Below are 10,233 nucleotides of genomic sequence, written 5' to 3' on the forward strand. Positions count from 1 at the left end.
ATAGCAAAGATTTTGTGTGGTTGGATCCCGATAAGATTAAAAATGGCTGCAACAGTGAGCCAGCATTCACAGTACAAGCACCGTGAAACTGAATCATTCGGCCAACTTAAGTGTGCACCCGTGCTGCTGAAGATAAAATTTGACTTTGGCAAAAAAATCTTAACTCAAGGTCCACTTACTTGTTTTTGACTACTATAGTTCAGTTTATAGTTTATCTACATCCCTGGATGTAGTTAAGATTTACATTGAATGTGTAGCTGTGTCGGACTTTCTGTGCTGACTTTTTTTTTTTCTTTTCTTTTTTTTCACAGTGGTATTTGGCTCAGAGTTGCATACATGAAAATATCCTTCACCTGACACATCAGAAAACTGCATATTAAGGATGTGTTTTTTTTTTTGGTTTTTTTTTTCAGCCACACTTAATTTCGATGAGGCATCTCTCTCGTTGGAAAGTGATGCTCAGAGTTTGCATGTGAGATGTTCACGCGGCTAAAATTAGATCTGCCTCCACCTGTCACCAAATAAACATCAAATCCTTCCACACTGCGAGGCACCAGTTACCATCAACCGCAAGTCTAAAGACAGAGAGCGACCCAGAAAGGAAATTGACACAAGCTGTTACTGTTATAAAAGAGAGGGAACCAGGAATAATTTTAGATGTCTGCCCCCCACCCCCACCCCATCCTGCCTCCTGCACAATTCAATAAGCTGTAAAAATGTGCTGCGTTATAGTTGGACGTCCCGTGCTGCTCAGAGTAGCGTTTCGCTGCGTCAGAGGTTTTCTCCCTCAATCTCCACCCGAATCATGGGTGCTGCTCCCTGTCCAGGGAAGGAAGGAGGGAGTTTTCCAGTGGCACGAGCCACCCGCTGACAACTGCCACCCCCCCCCCCCCCCCAAAAAAAAAACCACCCCCTCACACACACACACACAGACTTCTTTGCCTAAACCCAAACAACTGCTCAGCATTAAGGTGTGGATCTGTCATTAGTTAGCTTGGCCTGGCTGGGTGAGACCATTGTTATTGTTAAAGCGAGGGCTGTTTGCACAAGCCATATCTTCGGAGGGAAACAGTACTCCTCTGCGGTTTTTTCGACTCTGCCTGAGTGGATTGGGTTTCCTCTCGCTTTTCCAACCTCTCGTAGAGCGTGGTATGATCGGCTAATGCACATATTTTAATCAGCAACAACTCAGATTGCTGGGAAATGTGTCCAGAGGCATAAAGTGCTCAGATCTGCTTTCTACAGGATTTAGTCTGAGGGAGAGTGTTGACTCTCTAACTTTTTGACAGGAGGATCTGGGATGATTTTCAGCCGAGGTTTTTGCTTTAGAAAGCAAAAAAGGAGGGAAAATGAAATATTGAATCTTGGAGTAAAGAAGAAAATGAAGCATAAAGAAACAGGCAGCAGGGTTTGGGTCAGTGATGAATGGCAGACAGAGCCATCCTCCTCCGGAGTTTCCTGGGTCTTTCCTAAGTGTTGTTTAAACAGCACGAGGAGCAGAATGACGTTCAGTCAACAGACACCCGGTGCCCAGACGCTCAGATCAGAGTGGAACAGACACGCACAGGCTCAAGGCAACTATTAATCACTGTGAATCTTCTAAGAATGGCACATCACACCTATCTGCAGGCTGCAGGCACCAAGAGGTGAGATGCTTCCCTCAGATTCTCTCCAAGGCTTTGGCCTACGACTCTTTTCTATTCTTTCTGCCACAACTGCAACACAAATTGCAGGAGAGTGGAATCACATGTTCATCATTTCATTTAACACCAGGCTGTGGTAGTCTCGTGAAAATCAAAAAAATATAACCATAATTTTTCATTGTTGTGGCCGTTTTTCTCTTCAGCTCTGGCACAGAAAGGTGATGTCCCCATTCTTATGAAAGTCTTTGAAAATCTGGTCGTTTGACCACATCACAAGACCTATTTCCTGGATTACTGCCCCTACGGTGGCAGCAGATATGCTATTAAAAATGACTGTTGAAAAACAAATGACAACCCCTTTATGATGTGACAACGCCCCAAAACAACTTCTCTTTAAGGAAAGGTCATGGTTCGTGTTGAAATGAGTATTTTGTTGAGGTAAGAGGACCTTCGTTGTCATGGTTACAATATAATAAAAATGTTGCCTGCCCACCCTGACCTCCTCCCCCCGGCTGACTTTGTTGCACCTGACATCCTCTTTTGTTCTCATCATAATCACTACAGCCACTAGAGGGCTTTGTCATTTGAACGTAAAGATTTGGTTTGAGGCCATGCGCAGTCTCACACAACTGCTAGATGGCGCTTAACAATAAAATGTAAATAAGGGTTGTTGTAAGTTGCTTGTAGAAATGACCTATGGGCTCATTCGTATGGGAGGACAGTCTTAAAAGACATGATGCAGGCTACAACAAACTCTTCACTTACTTACAGATTCCAAAGGCACAGGAAAGTCCTCTTCTCTGCTATTTAGTCATATGGTCATTGTGGTCCAAACACATTTCAGTTGACCCATTTCAGCCAAGAATATAGTGAACAAATGGATCAGTGGCAGATTAGCGCCGATCATGCTGTAGTGAGTCAAAAGTCATGGTACCTTCTTGAAATAATATGCAAACCCTCCTTGGTTGGAGTACCATGAGATTCTCTGGTTCTTCCTCTTTCTTCTGACAGTGTTTGAATGCAGCATCGTCCTGACCCTTGACAGAAAACAACAGGATTTGTGTGAAATGTATTGTCTTCACACAGACGCTACAGACTCTCCCAAAAATATGAACAATAATACAAATAGAAATTTCCTTGAGTTATGGTCATTATACAATGGTAACACAAATAAATTATTATTATTATCAATAATAAACTGACATTTAAAATGCTGAATGTTGCTCCTTTACATTAGAATGTATATTAGAAATCTGGACACACATTTCTGGCTAAGAAAGGCAAAGCAGGGCCGATGGGACTCCAAAAAGAAAAGCAGGCAAGAGTTTAGCAGTTGACTCCCACTGTTTGCTCAGATTTTTTACGCTGTAGCTCCAAGTCAAGATGAGAAGTTTCCCAAGACCTCGCCCTGCCTGCCCGCCTGCCTTCTGCACTCACCGTCTTGGCCACCTAAAAGACCACAGAATGGACGGCACTGTCATCCTGCAGTGGCTTTGAAACCACAGACAGATCTCTCATAAACTCTGCTGTTCTACAAAACTGAAACTTGTGTGATTGAAATTGGTTGAAAGCAGTCAAGTCCAAGGAAGACAGTTTGTGAAACTTCCAGATCTGAAATTAAATATTCACTTTAGAGTGTCTGAGCAAACCGAATTTCTAACATCTAATCGTTGTCATAAGAATCATTTCTTAGAGTCTAACTTCCCTGTGTGACATGAGGAGGAGGAGGCGGAGGAGTGTATTCAAGTGTGTTCAACCATATGTTACTGTAAGAATTTTTATTTTTTTTTGCAGTTTTCTTACATTTTTGACAAGATGTCATGTAGGCGTGGGGGTCATATCTACTGTGTGTGTGTGTGTTTGAGATGTGCAGATCTGCCAAGTGACAACTGAGCAGCTGCTCTTCACTGCCGACGTACAAGGACCGGGTTCACTCACTCTTTTGTTTTCTCACTAATTGTCTTGTTTTTCTGATTATTACTATCATGCTTCCGCTTTTTCCTTTGCTTCTAGTTCCACTCCTTATCCCTCCACCTCACCATCTCCTCCCTCCTTCTTCTTCTCGCCTCTCTTCTTTGCAGACCTCTATTAGCCGTATTTGCTCTGTCAATAGCGACGCCATGTTTTCCACCCCCGTGCCACAGCTCTGTGAGTCAATGCGTTCACGCCTGTGTTGCTCTCCAAGCAAACACGATTGCGTTTTAGTGGCCTTGTGTAACGGCACGCAGCGCGCATGTGACCGCAGCGACGTCCCACGAGCTATTAACGCAGAGCCAAACTGCTCCCTTCTATTTGTGTTCAAAGTGAGTATCTTAAATAAGCATGTCTCATGTAAATAAACTTGCAGGGGAGCGAAGGAGTCAGCGATGTTAGGCTTTAGTGTTTTGGAACCACAGGCCTAATTGGTCAGGGAGCAAAAGAATTACTGAGTGATTCAGAGCTTGAGCAGTTGGACTGAATGCAAACAAGAAACACAGCAACATTACAGCAGCCAGAGACTGGCATATTCTCTTTTAAGAAGGGAGAAAGAAAAGGGGGAAAAAAAAGAAAAAGATTTGTATCCGTGGCTCTTGGTGTCTGTAAGTGCAGCTACACTGGGACGGGGCGAGCAGCAGTGAAATTAGCTCTACCTGACATCTGTGAGCTATTAAAAGCGACTTCAGGTAGCACATGTTGTCCACATTAGCCTGAACTGAGATTTACATTTCCACATCTCCACAAAGCATAATAAACAATCAAAGGGGGCGTGTGCAGGCAGGTTAGCATCAGTGACCACAGCAGAGCACTTCACATTACCCCGACCAGAGACGCGCTGTGTTTGACTGAGGAGAAAGGACAAAGGGAGTGTGTGTGTGTGTGTGTGTGTGTGTGTTCTTGGAGGATTTCTGACTGAAATTCAAAATCACTCATAGATAATTACATATTGATACAGTGTTACAATTTTGAGGTATTTTACTTGAGTTTTTCTATTTTCGGCAACTTTCTATTTGTGGAAATATTCATTTTATTTCACTACATTAATACCAAGGCCCACTGTTTACATTCCAGGTTAAGATTTTATATTTAAAACATATGATCAATTTATAAAATGTGTGTTTTCTTCTGGCTTTGACTGTCCAGCGGTATGCAAAGTAGTTAACAGTAGCTCGGCCTCGACCAGGTACAACATTAAAATGCTTCTTTGCATGAGTAATAATAATACCATATTCTCTGAAAGGGGTCATTCTGATGGATAATAAGTATTTTAACTTTTTATTTTTTCATACTTCAAGTAATTTTTACCAATAATACAGTACTTTAAGATTAAGAGTTAAAGGACTTGTACTTGTATTGGAGTATTTTTATTTTGCTGTACTAGTAAGTGAAGAATATCTGAATACTTCTTTCACCAGTGGCAGGCAAATAGCAAAAAATGTGAGGTGTTTGTTTCCATAATGATTTGTAAAACAGTAGAAAATGAAACTTGTGTTCCCTTTAAACTGATAACAGATAAAGTAAAACCTTTGTGGATGAATGAAAAGCATATTAACAGACTGGGTGTGCCGGAGTTGCAGACATATTTTAGGTTCCGTTTTAAATAACTGTAAAATTCCTAAATAGATATAAAGTTATAAAACAGTCCAACACCAGTCTGAAAACTGAGAACCTTTTATGAGGAACATTTGGTAAAAAAGGTGAAGCTAGGAGCTGAGCAGTCAGCAAATTGGACAGAATCTGCCATTCTCCAGATTATTGCTCTGTTGTTGGAAATGAGATGAGCGATACAAATCAGAAGCTGATGTCTCACAGCAACTGTTGCACCGCAGCAGTGTGCCGGAGCTCCCTGACCCTCCTCCTCCTCCTGCTCCTGCTGCTCTCAGCAAGAGGTGAGGGAGAGAGGTTTGCTGGGTTTCCAGACTGCTGTCTCCCCCTATTGACCATTTTATGTATCTGTAAGTGTGGGACCAGTGTGGAAAGGGACACAACATGTTTTAAAGTTGAAATACTTTCTATAGCTGTTTAGAATGGTAAATGTCATAAATCACATATTTTTTACTGTTAGTCTTTCTAGTGGTCTGGTCTTTTACTTGCTACATTCTTTTGCAGTGAATTTATTTCTCTTTCAGTGTTTTTCCTTCATAATAAAAAGGATCACTTTTGGTTTGAGTATATAAATATTCCATAAGTATGATTAAATGTTGAAAATCACTCTTTCCCTCTGCAGCCTTGACAATATCTATAGGAAAATACGGCAGAATTATACAGCTTATTGTAAATACTGGCTGGAGGCTGTGTGTGTGTGTGTAAGTGTGTGTGCTGGTTAGGAGGGGGAAAAAATGGGATCAAATTCCTTTACTTTGGCGTCACATCTTGCCAGCCAATCAGGTGCGGGCTTTCCTGTGCGGCATGGTAACGCTGTTATAAACCCGCATGCAAAACGTTTGCAGTTCAAAGCACTCACGCGTTCTGGGGATTGTACTTGGAAACTAGAAAGGAGCATTTTTACCCGTTTCATCCCGCAGAGTTGAAAGTAAACTCTCACCAGCTGGCTTGTTTTTTGCCATTTCAAGTGCGGATCCATTTGCAGTTAACGCACTTATCCCGGGAGTCTGTCAGAAGCTTGTGCGTAAAGACACTCGCTCTCCAAATCGCTTTTACGCACCGGAGTAGAGAAGGAGAGAGAGAGAGAGAGAATCAGCTGCCTTTTTCTGTGCAGTTCTCTCAGAAAGACTTTACTCAAACTCACCCTGGCAAGGTAAAGTCACTTTCACTGGCTTTTCCTCTCGCGAGAGCACGTTAATAACTACCCCGTTTCACGCGTAATTTGGCACCAAACAGTTTTTCGTATGAATCTCCTCGACCCTTACCTGAAGATGACGGAGGAACAAGACAAGTGTCTCTCTGATGCCCCGAGCCCGAGTATGTCCGAGGACTCTGCGGGCTCTCCGTGCCCATCCGGCTCGGGCTCCGATACCGAGAACACCCGGCCGACGGAGAACGGGCTGCTCAGAGCGGACGGGACCCTGGCTGACTTCAAGAAGGACGAGGACGATAAGTTTCCCGCTTGCATCCGCGAAGCTGTGTCCCAGGTGCTCAAGGGCTACGACTGGACCCTGGTGCCTATGCCGGTGCGCGTAAACGGATCTACTAAGAACAAGCCTCACGTTAAGAGACCGATGAATGCCTTCATGGTTTGGGCTCAGGCTGCGCGGAGGAAGCTGGCGGATCAGTACCCACACCTGCATAACGCGGAGCTCAGCAAAACTCTGGGGAAACTCTGGAGGTAAGTGTGAAAGCTGCGTTTCGGCTTTTAAACACCGATTTAGGATGAAATGTGAAATGTGGATTAAACAATTAATAAAGCTGTGTCTTTCCTCAAATATATATTTAATCTTCATATCCAAACCGCATAGTTCTTTGATTTTATATTTATTTGGCTTCTTGTCGTGGAAAACCCTATTTTAAGTAAACTGCCGTGAAGAATATGTGTAATGTAAATTCATTATACTTTTTACGCACAGACTTCTCAATGAAGGAGAGAAGCGGCCGTTTGTGGAGGAGGCTGAGCGGCTCCGGGTGCAGCACAAGAAGGATCATCCGGACTACAAGTATCAGCCCCGGCGGAGGAAGTCGGTGAAGAACGGACAGAGCGAGCCGGAGGACGGCAGCGAGCAGACGCACATTTCCCCCAATGCCATCTTCAAAGCTCTGCAGCAGGCGGACTCCCCAGCCTCCAGCATGGGAGAGGTGCACTCTCCGGGTGAGCACTCAGGTGAGCAGTCCCCTCAGTGGTTACACATTTCACTCAGTGCTTGCGTGAATGCCTCATGTTTCCCCCGTTCTGAGGGATCAGAAATTATAAAAACTTTAATTCATTCCTCAACCCAAACTCAGCCATGGTGGTTTGTTCATAAAGTGCAAAATTTAATACTAAATGAAAGCCAAGTCTAATATATGTCATTATTTTATAATGTAATTTCCAGGCTCCCAGGGCCCCCCCACTCCTCCCACCACCCCAAAGACTGATGTCAGCGCAGGCAAGATGGACCTAAAGCGTGAAGGTGGCCTCCGCTCTCTGCCTGATGGTCCTGGTGGGCGCCAGCTCAACATCGATTTCCGCGATGTGGACATTGGTGAGCTCAGCAGCGATGTCATCTCCCACATTGAGACCTTTGACGTCAACGAGTTCGACCAGTACCTCCCGCCTAATGGGCACCCGGGCGTCCCTGGCAACACCACACCGGTCAGCTACACAGGCAGCTACAGCATCACCAGCGGTGCTCCAGTCAGCCCGCAGGCGGGAGGAGCCGCAGCCTGGATGGCTAAAAGCCAGAACCAGCAGGGACAGCAGCAGCAGCACACCCTGACCACCCTGGGGAGCAACGGGAGCTCAGAGGCAGCTCAGGCCCAGCACAGGACCCAGATCAAGACGGAGCAGCTGAGTCCGAGCCACTACAGCGAGCAGCAGGGCTCCCCGCAGCACATCGCCTACAGCCCCTTCAACTTGCAGCACTACAGCCCCCCCTCTTCCTCCTACCCGCCCATCTCCAGGGCACAGCAGTACGAGTACTCCGACCACCAGGGGGGCAGCACCACCGCCTCCTACTACAGCCACGCGGGGGCGGGGCAGGGCTCAGGGCTGTACTCGACTTTCAGCTACATGAGCAGCCCCAGCCAGAGGCCCATGTACACGCCCATAGCCGACAACACGGGGGTGCCCTCCATCCCCCAGAGCAGCCCACAGCACTGGGAGCAGGCTCCGGTTTACACCCAGCTCACAAGACCCTGAGCTGCCTGAGACTGAGAGACAACACACACAATGACACATACAACCACACACATCCAACCACACACACACACACACACACACACACACACACACACTCCAAAACACTTTACTCCAGGGCGAATTCTTCCCCTGAATCAGACACTTGAATTCAAAGAAGAGGAGAGCTGGACTTGTGATTGGCTCACATCGTGCCTTGCTATTGTACCATGATAGAAACTATATATATATTTTTAGAGAGATGAAAAGACTTAAGAAAATCCTCTGTGAGGACTTATTGATTGTTGATATTTCAGTAGGTACTGTGTATGTTTCTTTTTGTTTTTTCTTCATATGCTGGCAGTTTGTAACCCGTGGGGGTGGGGGGAGGGTTAGGGTAATTATTTGTACCTGTAGATATAAAACCAAAAGCTTTATATTTTAACCAGTTCAGCGACTAACCACACATGGTAGTGCAGTATCTGGTTCTCTGTTGGATTCCATACAAGCATTTCTGTTTGTTTTGTTGTTGCTTACTCTTTTGGTGCCGTTCAGCAAGTATGGTTTGTATTTAAGCTGTTATGCTGTTAATTTTTTTTTTTTTTTTTTTTGATATTCTGTGTCATGATCATTGGAAAAGCTATTAGGCAATACAGAGAGAGAGAGAGAGAGGAGAGAGACTTGGTTTCACAATGTTGTGTTGTCTTGACAGGGGGAGACTGCAGCCCCTTTCCAACCATCCGTGCCTTGGATTTTACATTTTCTCAAACTTTTTCTCTGTGTGTGTGTGTGTGTGTGTGTGTGTGTGAGCGCACGCGTGCGAAATGGCCACAGCTGAGATTACACTTACCGTCTAACAGCGTGTGTTTGACAGCTACAGGAAGTCACCTTTGACCCCTTGGGTGTCCCCCTGCAGTCTCCCACCATGCTGGTGTCCTCAACCTTCCCCCCCAGGTCAAAATCCAGTTTGAAAACTTTATTTATTTATTAGCTTTAATTTTATTTCAAAGTAATTATTTTACATACTATTCTTATAAGTATTGAATTGTCCTCTTTGCAATGTAGACGGCATATAATTTCCCCTTTTTTAATTTTGATTTTAAACCCAGGGGGTACTTAGAGAAAATGGTACACGCTGTAATCGTCTTTTTTTTTTTTTTTTGTTTATTTATCTTATCTAAATGTCTTTTTTAAATATGTATTTGCATTTTTCCGAGGGTTGGGGGGGACTATCTAACAAAAATGTGTACGGACTATTTGTTATTTGTGAATTTCCTTTCATCTGACTTTAAACTATGGCTGAAAGAACTGGAAGATACTATCTCAAGTTACAAGATTTTACAGTTTTTCTGTTAGGCTCCTCTATTTGTGCGATCACCAGAGGGACCGTCATTTCTTTCTGCTCTGCAAGCTCCATTTCCTTTTCTCTCAATATCAATGAACTCACGTTCACAATACTCGTTTTTTTTCTCTGCGATCTTGCCATGTATTTGTACTGTCTTCGAAGAATCTTTTGTATATGTATTTGCAATAAAAAAAGAAAATGCTATTAAAAAAAAAAAGAAAGTTTGTCATTTATCTTTCAGGATAAACCTCGGGAATCATTCACTTATGCAACATCATGGTGCTGACACTGAACCAGCTCCTACAGATAGTACTTTGAGTGGTTTCCACAAGCCAGAGTCAGTGAAAGGGTTAAGGGAAGAGTGCCAAGAAGCAGGGCTAGTGTTTGTTTTCCCAGAAGCCTTGTTTTTTTTCCCCCTGCTTTTATTTTCTTCCTGCCTCTCCGCCCATCAGCTGGTAGCAGCAGGGGGTTGTGGGGCTCTGGGGGACCTGGATGGGGGT

General features: G+C 44.2%; 1 protein-coding gene across 1 annotated transcript; it reads left to right on the plus strand.

Annotated features, from left to right (window-relative positions):
• The first annotated feature begins 4,706 nt into the window (after positions 1-4,706).
• LOC139608740 (transcription factor Sox-9-A-like) lies at positions 4,707-9,953 on the plus strand. Its single transcript, XM_071462765.1, has 3 exons — positions 4,707-6,906; positions 7,145-7,395; positions 7,607-9,953. The coding sequence occupies exons 1-3, from the start codon at positions 6,470-6,472 to the stop codon at positions 8,410-8,412; spliced, it is 1,494 nt and encodes a 497-aa protein (XP_071318866.1). The 5' UTR covers positions 4,707-6,469; the 3' UTR covers positions 8,413-9,953.
• Positions 9,954-10,233: the final 280 nt, after the last annotated feature.

Source organism: Trachinotus anak, unplaced genomic scaffold (genome assembly GCF_046630095.1).
Source record: "Trachinotus anak isolate AG129_WGS33_773 ecotype Australia unplaced genomic scaffold, CSIRO_AGI_Tana_v1 ptg000025l, whole genome shotgun sequence".
Classification (NCBI taxonomy): Eukaryota; Metazoa; Chordata; class Actinopteri; order Carangiformes; family Carangidae; genus Trachinotus; species Trachinotus anak.

Coding starts and splice junctions, on each gene's coding strand:
- LOC139608740 (XM_071462765.1), top strand. CDS start 6,470: ATGAATCTCCTCGACCCTTACCTGAAGATGACGGAGGAACAAGACAAG. Junction 6,907..7,144: donor ACTCTGGGGAAACTCTGGAG/GTAAGTGTGAAA, acceptor TTTTACGCACAG/ACTTCTCAATGAAGGAGAGA. Junction 7,396..7,606: donor CTCTCCGGGTGAGCACTCAG/GTGAGCAGTCCC, acceptor TGTAATTTCCAG/GCTCCCAGGGCCCCCCCACT.